This window comes from Asterias amurensis, chromosome 11, assembly GCF_032118995.1.
Source record: "Asterias amurensis chromosome 11, ASM3211899v1".
In the NCBI taxonomy this organism is placed as follows: domain Eukaryota; kingdom Metazoa; phylum Echinodermata; class Asteroidea; order Forcipulatida; family Asteriidae; genus Asterias; species Asterias amurensis.
The window spans coordinates 7,791,908-7,805,098 of NC_092658.1; the positions used below are offsets into that span (position 1 = coordinate 7,791,908).

At 39.5% G+C, this 13,191-nt stretch overlaps 1 protein-coding gene across 2 annotated transcripts in view; it reads right to left on the minus strand.

Annotated features, from left to right (window-relative positions):
* Positions 1–786: 786 nt before the first annotated feature.
* The window catches only part of LOC139944587 (dynein beta chain, ciliary), a 59,591-nt gene continuing 47,186 nt past the window's right edge, over positions 787–13,191 (minus strand). For both annotated transcript variants that reach the window (XM_071941639.1, XM_071941638.1), the window contains 10 exons: positions 12,721–12,891; positions 11,687–11,809; positions 10,749–10,942; positions 9,484–9,760; positions 8,862–8,999; positions 8,082–8,363; positions 5,683–5,802; positions 4,650–4,892; positions 3,646–3,828; positions 787–2,669 (listed from right to left, as the gene is read on the minus strand). In XM_071941639.1, coding sequence (XP_071797740.1) covers positions 2,052–2,669; positions 3,646–3,828; positions 4,650–4,892; positions 5,683–5,802; positions 8,082–8,363; positions 8,862–8,999; positions 9,484–9,760; positions 10,749–10,942; positions 11,687–11,809; positions 12,721–12,891 — 2,349 coding nt within the window. In that variant the 3' untranslated portion in view covers positions 787–2,051. The remainder of the gene's footprint in view (positions 2,670–3,645; positions 3,829–4,649; positions 4,893–5,682; positions 5,803–8,081; positions 8,364–8,861; positions 9,000–9,483; positions 9,761–10,748; positions 10,943–11,686; positions 11,810–12,720; positions 12,892–13,191) is intronic.

Sequence of the window (13,191 nt, forward strand, 5' to 3'; positions counted from 1 at the left end):
GTAAAAACACCCCAAAACAGTAGAGCGTGATTATTGGTTTTTGTTGCTAGAATTACTCCTGAGAAATAATTTTTTCCATTCCCATGCAAAATTTAACTTTCCTGATGACATTATAAACAAAGATACTTTATTCATACTCGTTTTTAAGGAAACACAGTTTTGAAGAGCAACAAACGGTAATTATTATTCAGGGCACACAACGATATTGTGATTATTGATTTATAAGTTGTATAACATGTACGAAACTGAAACCAACTTAAAAAGATTATGTATGAAATTCATACTGAATGAGCAAAATGATTAAGCATATGGACGGCATTTCTAACACAGAACAAATTAGGCATCAACTAAAAGAAGATAACCTTTTAAACGCAAATATTCAATTTGTACAATGAATGGTCCAAGTTTGTCCTTCAATATATATTTTTTTATGATTTCAACAAAGACAAAAAGTTAGCTCGAATAAACCACAAATATGGATGGAGTTTTCAAATGACTGCATCTTGAACACATTTAAGATTTTCTTTATTTTTTTACAAATATAAAACACGCAAAAAAGTACCCATACATTTCTGGTAAAGAACTGCTACTGAAACCTGTGTAAACATGGCCGCCTTTCTTAATACCCCAACCACCTCACCCCTTCAAAATCTTACTGCATGTTTTGTTTGATTTAGTTGGACTGATGAGGATTGCACTTCCTAAACTGACACATAATTACAAGGCATACCAACCACCTTATAGTTAGAGTTGAACAGTTTGGGTGTTTAGTTTACCATATTGATGTTGGGTTTTATTAAAGAGCTACAAAGGATCCCAGTAAATGGCTCAAACCTAGGGTTAATTATTGCTTTTCAAATTTTCAAAATCGTGGACTCGACATACATTCTCAGGTGTAAAAAAATTCATTGTTAAAAATTTTAAAGGCACAACTGGGGTGCTAGAATGAAGATACAGTATCATTAGGCAAGTTTATTCATGTACAAGAGAAAGGACACTTTTTGATAGAAAACATTGCAATTTAAATTCAGAAATTTGGAATGATTTTTTAAAAATGTTTTCGGATTGAAGTCAGGGCTATAACCCTGCTGGCAGAATCACCTTAATTAGTTTAAAAAAAAAACCATGTGCATATAAGTCACAAATTTTACATTTTTGAATTGTTTTAGTGTAGCGACAAACTTAACATTTCATCCCAAAACTGCGATATGGAAACTTGTTAAACTCAAGAGCATTTGGAATATTTACATCAACAAATATATACATATAACCAAAGAAGTTCTAGAATTCATTGAATGTTTTAAAATGTTTTAACATTTTTATTTACCCTTTACATGGGTAAGAATGACGTGTATCTCTGTTTTTTCAATAATGCTGTCATCAAGCACCCCAAGATAGGCTGCTTGGAAGAGAGTTTTGCTGAATTTGGTCACACAAAATGTTTCACAACAATCTTCTGAAGGTGATACCTGTGTTGGTCCTTCTCAGGTTATAGCGTAAACTTGGGTAAACTACAACTATATAAACAAAGACTACCAACATAGGGCTAGATAGTTTGGTTGGTAGAGCACAGGGGTAGATTTCAAAAAGAGTTAGGACTAGTCCTAACTTAGGACTAGTCCTAGGAGATATACAAATTGCATGGATAGTCCTAAGTTAGGACGAGTAACTGGTCCTAACTCGAGATAAGAGTAGTCCTAACTCTTTGTGAAATCCACCCCAGGCCTGTTAATCTGGAGGTCAATGTATCCCTTCATAGTCAATTATTCCCTTGGTCACCTAAAAGTTAACATCAAAATGTTAAAACTTGCTAGTTACAAATCCTCCAGTGATTGTGAAAAATCTGATTCAAGAATTTAGTTTGTATTTTTCCTGTATGTCTAAATTTTGTTGTGTTTGTTTGTATTTGTTTTATGGCAAAGTTGGAAGTAAACATGGCCATCCCCTCTGTAAAGTAGTTTTTCGTTAATATGCTAATATATCAAAGAGTTTATTTATTTTGTACCTCCAAATTTAACATAGCTTTTGAGAAGTAATGATTCCATTTCTCTCTAGACTTGGAGCAGAAGAGCTACACCGGCTAGAGTCCACTTAGCTGGCTTCTCCTTGGACTTGAGATTAAAGGTCCAGACGAACGTGGGCCCACGCTGTTTTGTCTTGTAAACCGGGCACTCGTAGATGTTACGCGTCTCCTGTTTGTCGACCGATATACCGCGAATGAAGGTGACGGGCATACTAGGGGCTAGCTCCTTAAGGCGCGCATCGGCGATCATGCCGATCTGGGTGTCCCATCTTGCGCCCTCCATGAAGAGTCCGTGAACGTAGGCCCCCTCGCGGGGTGGGCTGCTGAAGTCTTCCTTGTTCTTCTTGGTGACGTCGCACTGCAGACACATCTTATCCAGGGGCCACTCGTTCTTGCGAGCCATGGACTGCATGATAGCGGTCAGGAAGCTCTGAGGGTTGAAGAAGCCGCCGAGCCAGACGACGGTGGGGAGGGCAAAGTCGGCCGTCCAACTTTCCAGCTCCTTGATTCGCAGCAGGAGGTCGGCGTACCAGGCCGACAGACCCAACATGCTTGGGTAAGCACGCTTATTCCAGGTCTCTGGTACCTGGTCCAGGAACAGCGCATTGCTCAAATCTTCCATGTCCGATGTAATAGTGAGCTCGCCCTGTAGATTAGAAATATAAAAAACGTGCACAATAAACACAGGCATAATGTACAGCTTTAGACATCATTCACTTCATCAAACCCCCCAAAATGTTCAAGATTTTTATGTACTTCATATTGTTGTCTAAACATAAATACAACAAACTCTCCTCTCTGGCTCACTATAAACGCATGAACAACATGTGTACATTTTACCTTGAACATAAATATTGCTGTGCATAAAGTTTAATCCATGCTAGATACATATTTTTTATACCTGATATTCTAAATTAATATTTTCATCTGTCTGTTAATTGTAAAATAATTTTAAGCGTTTTGTTCTGTACTGTTTGAATCATGGCCTGTTTTAATTTCCCCAGTGTGGGATAATAAAGTTATTATCTTATCTAATCATATCTTAACCTTGTAACCAAACAGGGGCACATCCCCAAGTGATGTCTCATTATCCCCTGGGACATCTCATCAGAAAACGGTTGTAATAGAAAGGGAGGGGTAACAGGAAGGACTGCACCTTTAAAGCCATTATACACTTTCGGCCACACTTCCTGTATCACAACTTATATATAAAATACCAAACCTGTGAGAATTTAGGCTCAATCGGTCATCGGAGTCGGGAGAAAATTAACGGGGGAAACCCACTCTTGTTTCCGCGCGTTTCGCCATGTCATGACATGTGTTTGAAATAAATCCGTAATTCTCGCTATCGAGAATTGATATTGTTTTAATGTTCTCTCAAAAGGTGAAGCATTTCATGGAACAATACTTCAAGAGAAGTCTTTCACCATTACCTCCTGTAAACCCTGTAAATTATGTGTAAATCTGTGATTTTTTTTTTCCCTGTACCGAAAGTGTATAATGGCTTTAACCCAATGTCAAGCTCTATGAGTGTGCATCTTATGTTTGGGGTGAGAACATCCATAGGTCAATATTGAGACAGAGGTTGTAAAGCAATGGGGGGGGGGGGAGGAGGAACTCACCTTCAACCCGAGGTCCAGCTCTTTGAGCGAGCGCCTCATGTCAGAGGTCAGCATGTTCATACGTTCACATTCCTGGAAGGCCACCACGATGTACGGGGTTCGCTCCTCTACCTTGCCCATGATCTCCAACATGTTGAACTCATCCGGCAGCTTCTCCGTCATCTCGTCCAGCAGGGATTTGATCTGTTTATAGGTAATAAGAATAATAATAATAATAATAATAATAATAATAATAATAATAATAATAATAATAATAATAATAATAATAATAATAATAATAAAAATAATAATAATAATAAAAACATTTATATAGGGCCAAAACCATTTAAAAGATAAACATTCACAGGCTCTGAACAAGAATTTTAAGTACAGGATCAGCCAAATAAAAAATATAATAGAACCAAAAGTCTAGACCAGCCAGTTTAAAACTTCATTAAAAAGCATTTACAAAGTAAGTAAAAACAGGCATACATTAATAAACAATTAGTAAAGAAATCAATAAACCAACCAAACAATTGATAAATCAATCAATGCATCAACCAAACCTATCAATCAACTGATTAAGCGAGCAACAGCATTCAATAACCCATCAACAGAATCAAGGTTTAGGTAGAATTTCAAAGGAAGGTTTGATTACTGAACAGTTTATCCAAATCCCACCAAAACGCTCACACAGTACATGAGATTGTTTTAAATTTGTCTAGGCTACAAAGGTTTACTTCCGACTTCATGGACAAGAGATCAATTGCAATGTCCCTTAATTTTGACTGCCTGAGCATACTGCAAGGTTAGGATTAATCCCATCTCAAGTTTAGGAAGAGTAACCCGTCTTAACTCTCGTCCTAGCTTAGGATTGGTTCAAATGCGTCCTACGCCTTTGGATACAGAACTTAACTCGTCCTAAGTCCTAAGATTAATCCTAAGTAAGGAAGAGTTTGGTGAAACCGACGGCAGGTCTTTAACCAAGCATGTTTTCAAGATGAAATGGCAGAAAAGAACCTCACCTTCTCCTCTCTACTGCTTCCACCGCCTGCTCCAGCACCGCTGTCTCGAGGCTGCATCTCCAACACCACCTTGAAGAGATTGTCTGAGGTGGTGGTCAAGAAGCCGATCTCAGCATTGGGATGAAGCCCGTAGAGGTAGGGGCTCTCGGGTGGGAGTATCTCATCTATGTACTGATGGTAGCCGACGTAGTCCGAGTTGGGTGGGATGGGAAAGCCTGGTGCCAGGTATACTTCACCGTCGAGCTGTGGTTTGAGGTCAGAGTGGAAACTTGTTATTCTATTCGTACAAAGTATTTGTTATTTTGTATTTATATGTAAAATTGCCTAATAATTAATTATAAGTTTATTTCTGGTTTTTGGGGGGATGAGAGATGGCCCCCCCAAAAAAAAAAAAAAATCCACGGATGGTCACTACAAGGAAAGGGTGACACTTAACTGAGTTGGGCTATCACTCCAAACCAAAAGCCACCAGGGGCATGTTGCCACCTACTCCTGGGGTTGAATAAGGGTTACTCCTTTTCACAGCTTACAGGGATGTAGACATGGGTATTACCAACTAGGAGCCTGGCTGGTAGAGCAGAAAGCACTACCTTCAAAACTTTTTTCAAAGCAATTATGGTTAAGTAATTGTGAGTGTGGGTTCAAATCCCGGTCGTGATACTTGTGTCCTTGAGCAAGATACTTTACTATAATTGCTTCTCTTCACCCAGGGGAATAAATGGGTACCTGCGAGGGTAGAGGTTGATATTGTGAATGAAAAAGCCCTTGGAGCGATATAAACTGTTGCCCAGGTTGTATACTCACAAGGGAGCTGAGAAACATTAAAAAGGGATGTTATTGGCCCTATGACCAGGGCACTAATGTAAAGCGCTTAGAGAATGAAGTGTTAGTTATTAGGCGTTATATAAATCAAAAGTTATTATTACTATTAAGTACCTTACTCAAGTTGGTAGAGTGCCGACATGTTAATCAAGAGATCATTCTGGTAAATTTGTCTTTGTTCAACCCCAACTATGTAAAATGAATTACTTACCATGTCCGGTTGCATGTATTCCTCAAGGTAGGTTCTACACAGTCTTCTGTCCCAGTCATCGGTGATATGACCTCCGTACATGATCTCACCAAACAGATAACGAAGATCCTCCCATGGCACCTAAAAGTACAGTGAAGAGAATACACAACCACGGGGATAAATATCTTGTGGAATTACCAACGTGTACCAAATTGGGAGCAATTCTCGAATTAACCCAAGGTTTATCTTAAGTGCCCCTTGGCTTCACCACAACGCTCTTCGTATTGGTCAAATGGAAACCAAAGGATCTTGGTTTAGCTTTACGATTGCATCTCTCACAGAGAACTTGTACGTATCGGTGGCATTGGTACAAAAGGAGATTCTGAAATAGTTTGGGTGACAGAAACATAATTTCTTGCACTGAAATATTTTTTTTATTTTTTTTTCAAGCGGAAAAAGGCCTGGTGGAGTTTAATGCTTGACTGCTCTACTCCTCACCTCTCCACAGAGCAAAAAAATAATAATGTGACCCGACAAGATTGGTTCTTTATACAAGTATTTTATTCACAAGCACAAAAGATAAAAAAAAAAGGTTGATGCGTAAGTATAACAAGGATGGGAATAACTCTGAAAACTGGAATAGCTCTGAGACTCTTGGAAGATGACTTGTACACACAATGATAACTTGAAATGGAATGACTTAGTTGCACAATAGCTACACTATACCTGGGGTAGAGCTGGGGCTGACCACACTGACCATGCCCTGGGAAATAAGACCCTCAGCAGGTGGGCTGCTGCTAAGTCAACAATTAGTTAACTTAAGAGGGGGCAGTCACTTAAAGTGCCTGGTCACAATAAAAAAATATAATAATAATAATAATAAGACTTGTAATGCGCACATATCCACCCTGCTGGGTGTTCAAGGCGCAGTAAAACCAAAAACAAAAGAAAAACAAAACACAACACAAAGAAAAACAGACACAACAAAATTAGTCATTGAAAACCTGTGACATAAGGTAAGTTTTGAGAAGAGACTTGAATTTTGCAGTACAAAGACAAGATCGAAGATTAAGTGGTAGAGAGTTCCAGATGCGTGGCGCGGCTGAAGAAAAAGACCTGTCACCCCATGAGTGTCGAGACTTGGGTTCAATGAGGAGAAGCATAGAACTTGATCGAAGATTCCTTGATGGAGTGTAAACTTGAAGCAGTTCAGAAATATAGTGGGGAGCCTTGCCATTAAGAGCTTTGTGGACAATGAGCATCAGCTTGAAGATGATTCGTTGAGAGATAGGGAGCCAGTGTAGTTGTTTCAGAACGGGGGTGATAGAACAGGATTTTCTAGACAGTGTCACAATGCGGGCAGCAGTATTTTGGAGCCGTTGAAGTCGGGAAATCTGGTTGTTAGGAAGACTGTAGAGAAGAGCATTGCCGTTGTCAAGACGAGAAGTAACAAATGCGTGAATGACCTTTTCAGTGGCACTTTTGTCCAAGTACTTGCGAATCTTACCTATATTCCTGATGTGATATGATGATAAACGAACAATGTTGTTGATGTGTGGCTGAAGTGTCATCGATGAATCAAAAATAACACCTAAGTTCCGAGCTTTCAGCGAGGGAGCTATCCGAGCATCACCGATGGAGATGTATGGCACTGAAACCTTAGTTAACTGTTGACGTGACCCAAATAGAAGGAACTCTGTCTTATCATCATTTAACTTCAGGAAGTTTTGTTGTGTCCAACGTCGAATCTCTTGGATGCATTTCTCAAGTCTTGCAATAGATGCATTGGCGTTTTCTTGAGAAGATTTAAACGTGATGTATAGCTGAGTGTCGTCTGCGTACACATGGTAATTCAGATTAAATTTCAGGATGATGTCACGAATCGGTAAAGTGTATAGCGTAAACCACTGCGGGCCGAGTACCGACCCCTGTGGCACAGAGTAGTTCAAAACAACAGGGTCGGATATTGCGGTGCCAATACATACATGCTGAGTTCTATTGTAGAGATACGATTTGCACCATGCTAGGGCTGTGTCCTCTATGCCAAGGTGATTCTGGAGCCGAGAGAGAAGGATGTTGTGATCGACAGTGTCAAAAGCAGCACTCAAGTCTAGTAGGACTAGTGCTGTTAGGTTACCATTGTCCATTGCAGAGAGAATAATGAAAATCCTCAATTAGGTGAGGTTTGTAGCAGCACCATGTGTAAATCTCTTTTGAGTAATGTTGGTTCTGAAAAAAAAACCAGGTTGTTGACAACTTAACATTTTGACGATCAGAGCAAACTGATCGAAACTTTAAGTTATCAACCACCGATTCTTCTCAGAACCAACACTTCTATAAAGAGATTTAACACACGGTGCTACCTAATTATACTCCCACCATGCAAAGTTTCAAAACCTCAAGATAAAAAAGCCACAAACCTTAGAGTTAGCCTCCAAGTAGTTGTAGAGCACGTTGACCGAGATCGTCAGATCACCGGTGTTGAACGGGTACACTCTGTTCCAGCCCTGGGGGCCGAACTTACGCCTCTCTGCCACCACGGCGTGGAAGTAACACAGAGAGAAGAGGATGGCTTTGAACTCTGCCTCACGGGCACACATCTCTAGAGTGTCCTGGTCAAAGTTATAGAGGGCCTTGTGGAGGTTGGCGAACATACCGGTCGGAGGCTCGTTGGTGATCTTAATAGAGGCTTGAAGGATACCCTGAAATCAAGATACAAAAATAGTCAGTTAGAGTTTTTCTTCATACAATTTTATATTAGATTCAGTGTGCCTTTACAAATGATGTGAAATTTATACTATTATTATTAATATGATTGTTAAACTCCAATTCAATCTAGTTTTATACTTTTATAGGAGAAGTTTTAATGTCAGTATTGCATTATTGTTGCATTTTCCTGAGTATTCAACCTGAATATAGCTTTCACTTTTTAATATAATTATTGTATGTATTTTCTTGTGGAAATATTTTTTTTCTTTTGCATTGGATTTGCCATTTTTACCATATTAAAATCATGTTATTTTTTTAATTACAACTCAGTGCAATGGCGTCTAAATAAAGTTCACCATTATTACAACCAGAGCCATATTTAACAGTACTTCATACATAAGACCTTGAAGTAGCGTTTGTAGACAACCGCAATTTAGACCAGATTCCACCCACTGCTACACTAGACATAACGGGTGTGACTAGGTACGAACCTGTGGAATGATATGGCTTTCTGGGGTGCCAGCGGGCTCAGCGCTCATGAAGACACGGTAGTCAGGGTGGCTTCCCTCACCGGTAGCTTCCAGCTTCTTCTCAAGGGTACTCAACCACTTGGCCACCAAGTGAATGTTCTGCAAGAAATAAAAACAGAATTTAATATCAAATTTTCTAATTTGGTTTTTCTCTCTTTTTGCATGAAAGTTCTCATCCAGAAAACAAGTGAAACGGCAGAGGCCAGTTTTACAGTAAATCAGGATGACACAGCAAATTGGACATGATTAAAAGTTGCACACTTTGCAAGTTATTATTTAAACCAAATATAAAGGTTTGCAACTGTATTTTTTTACTATAACAAAGGAGGCTACATGTACTTCCTAAAAGTGGCCGTGTGCGAATTGGCGGCTAAAGCTAATATAAGGCTGGGTCACTGCCAAGCAGATATGAGCTAGTTACCAATCGCAAATGGTACATATAACATGGTAGTTTGGCTTATAACCTTATTCTGATAAGCATAATTTTGTTGTGTTTAGTATTTTTGTTGTGCTTAAAAGCAGCACTATGAGATTGGGTCCTTGTTTTTATCAAAAAATTGAAACAAAATGCGATTAAACTGACCTGGAGGATGACCCAATGACCCTCCTTAGCGGCGAGGTCCATGCTCTGCTCTGCAACAATTTCCTGGCCCTGTCCAAGTGACACATTATGGAAGTTCTTGTTGTCGAACGTCCAGCCGATCTTCTTGCCGAGAGCTTCTACGTCCTTCAGCGGGTCCACACCCGGAGAGAGGATGAAGAATACGGGAGTGGCCGGTCCGGTCTCCTCAAAGGATTTGGAGAATTCCACGGCGCGATTCTCAACGTACTTAGGGCCGAGCTTCTCCTCAATGAAATTCCTGAAAATCAGGAGGAAACAGAAAAAACACAAACCACATGAACAAAAAGATCAAAATAATAATTTGGGGGGCTAATCATCCTTACTCGCAGCAAAGAGCTGAATTGCGAAGGACGCGGCTACAACGTGTTCGAGAAGCAGGCATACAAGGGCGCATTCAGCTGCCAGCCACATCAACCCATTATGACCACGGAGCACAGCCAAGATCGAAAGTGTTTGATTTTTTCCTGAGGGAGGAAAGCCGGATAGTCTGGAAAACCCTCATGGCACAGCAGAGAACCAACGCACAACTCAACTCAAATATGGCCCCGACCGGGAATCGAACCAGGGTCACCTTGGTGAGAGGCGAGCGCTTTACGCACAAGCCAACCGTGCCAAAGAAGGATTAAAATCTGCAACCATTGGATTAACATTGGTACTGTACCAATTGAAACCTTGAAACAACAAACGCATGGTAACATAACAAAATTTGACTGGGAATGTGCCATTAGTACTGTAAAATACTCAACAGTCGTGCACTATTTAACATACACTATTTTGTTCTCATAGAACCCTAAAGACTAAAAGCCTTTGAATACTGACATCATCACACTGATATCTTAGAGATACAAAACTTGTTTTTTTTCCTGTTTATTCATGTGCCTTGAATGCCTTATGGTAAATACTTGTGGTACTTCGAGTTACCGCTTGTTTAACCTTTTTATGTATCATTTATATCAGTGATAAACTGATCATATGTAGTGCGTAGACACTAACTGTTTACCCCCCCCCCCCCTCAAAAAAAAACCTCACAAAAACCCATGCCACAACGCACAACGGGAGTCCTCTTTCAAATTCTGAAAGTTGTGTGGCCATACGATTTATTATTTTCATGTTACAACTGTTTTTTTTTTTTAAGGGATTATAAATTGTTCCCTAGCGACCGATCAACTTGTGGAAGAGTTAACTTCTCCCTGACAAAGACACGATGAGGGTTCAATGTTTTGTACCTGACGGCATATGACATTCTGTCCGAGCGCAGAGCTCTCATCATGCACAACTTCTGCAGGGACGACTTGTTCTTCCACTCCTGGGGGAACTTCTCCTTCTCTGGGCATTCACTCTCCACGAACTTCTTCCATCGTTTGGCCGAGCCTTCGATGTCACGATCCAAATTACGGAACTCTTCCATTGCAGCTAGCGACTATCATGGACAAAGTGAGATTAGGATACTTTGAGTCACAAAGATATTAGTATTATTCTATTTCACGTTTTGTGCTTTGTTTAAAGGGTCAGAGTACATTTTGTTTGACACAAAACACAACGTCAACAGATTTACATTTTAATTACACGGTTTAAAGATTATGATGGTAGAGAGCTTCCCTTAAAATATTATCTACTAACGTGCTGTATTTCTTTTTAGAAATGATTGAAACAATTTTACAACCAAAACAATTGTCTCAGATGGATTGACTCTCCTGAAAACATTGCTCCGTGATTTACACTTTTGTTTTCTCAAAAACTTGACAACTATGAGGCTGACACTTCTACCATGTCTACAGGTACATTATATGACATACATATTCATTCACAGTGAGTAGGGATACATTTCATGACCAAAAACTTGATCTACAAAGGTACCAACATTCTTTAAGGGGGAAATAAATACTATGCCAAAGAAACTGACACAATTATGTCAAGTTCTTCTAATTCTACACTTAGTTTAAAAACAACAACATTCATGCAGTCGATGAGGAGCAGGGAATAATGGCCCTCCAAACCAATGGTCTTCCATTGCTGTACGCAGCTCCTCCTGTTACAGGCCAGAGTCCCGGTACACGGTGTCCACAGGTGGTTTGTGGTCTGCCACGGGAACAGTGCCCTGAGTAAGGACCCGTAGCACCAGCCTGAAAACAACAACACCCTCTCGGATATATGTTTGGCTTACCTTGATAGCACCCCAGGCTGGGTTGGAGAGGAAGTCCACTGGACTAGTGACGTTGACTTGAGACGGGAAACGAAGCAGGAAGTCCAGCTCAATAGGGTTGATCTCTTTCTTCATCAGAAGAATCTAAAAAAGGCAAAAGTTCAAAAAAATATAACCAAGGTTTTAAAAACCCATCTTAGATAAAGTTCAGGTGGGGAAAAGGGTAATAGTATTCTTTGAAACTTATGTTATCGCATGTTTTGGTTGCCCAGGATGAAAGGACTTTTCATTGGTTGTTGGGGCGCCAGCGCCCTGATTAAACTGCGATACGCATTAAATTTATTTGTTAAATTGCATATTGCGTAGATTCACAAAAGGGGTTTCTTAACAAGTTAAGAGCAAGTAAATATCTTTGTCCCAGAGTTTTAATTGGGTTTCAATAATAATCAACAAGTTATTTGTACTTCAATATATAAGCTGTAACTCATTTTAAAAGAATTGTAATGAGTATTATTATTTTTTACATTTCTTCATAGGTATAATTATTTTGTTTAAACCATTTGATTTCCAGAAAAAATATGTTCATGAAAAATAGTTGTAAAGGGACAAATTAAGATTGCATAGCCACTCAGTTTTAAGAATGTGAAACAGGACTTTTTAAGATGCTACATTGTATTGTGAGCTGTTTCTGAAAGGGTATCTATGTGCAAAAGGAGCAATTGCACAATTAATGTCTAACTTCCCAGGTCAAAATTCCAGTTGAACCTAGTTAACTGGGGTCAACTGGTTCAACTGGAAAGTGACCAAACTCGTCCATTTTCCATATTAACCAACTGGTTTGGACTAGGTTTAACTGTGTTCAACTAGGTTGAAATTATAAACCAGTTGGTTTCTGTCCATTTTCCATATTAAACCAACTGGTTTTAACTGTGTTTAACTAGTTTATCAACTGGTTTCAACTAGTTCCAGTTAAACCCAGTTTTACTAGGTTCAACTGGAATTTCGACCTGGGTTATGATTACTCAAATAAATTGTGCATGAGAGGGTTAACTTACTTGGAGAGCCACTTGCGTTGTGAAGATGAGCTTGTCTTGTTCAAACAGACCTCTTGTGGTGTAGATGAAGACTGAGTAGGTGATGAAGTCAATAAGATTCATCACACGTTCCTTGACTTCATCCGATGGTTCTGCTCTCTCAATAGCCTTGGAAAATACTACGTTGAAAGCCTGTAAAGGTTGGAGTAGCAGAAAAAGAATTAAACATTGGTGTAAGGGTAGAGCAAAAATTAATATTCCTCACCCCCCGATGCAAACTTAACATCTGTATAAATCATTTCGGTACCCGCTGCAAAAGTAAAGGATTCAAACTGCCTCTAGCTACTGGGCAATCTCAGTGGTCTAAATGATAAGACACCGCTCTAGAATTGCAAAGGTTGTGGGTTTGAATCCCACCAGAGTAACATGCCTGTTATTTTTATGTTTTTTTTTTTACATAACTCAGGAAAGTACACAGGGAGTATACATTGC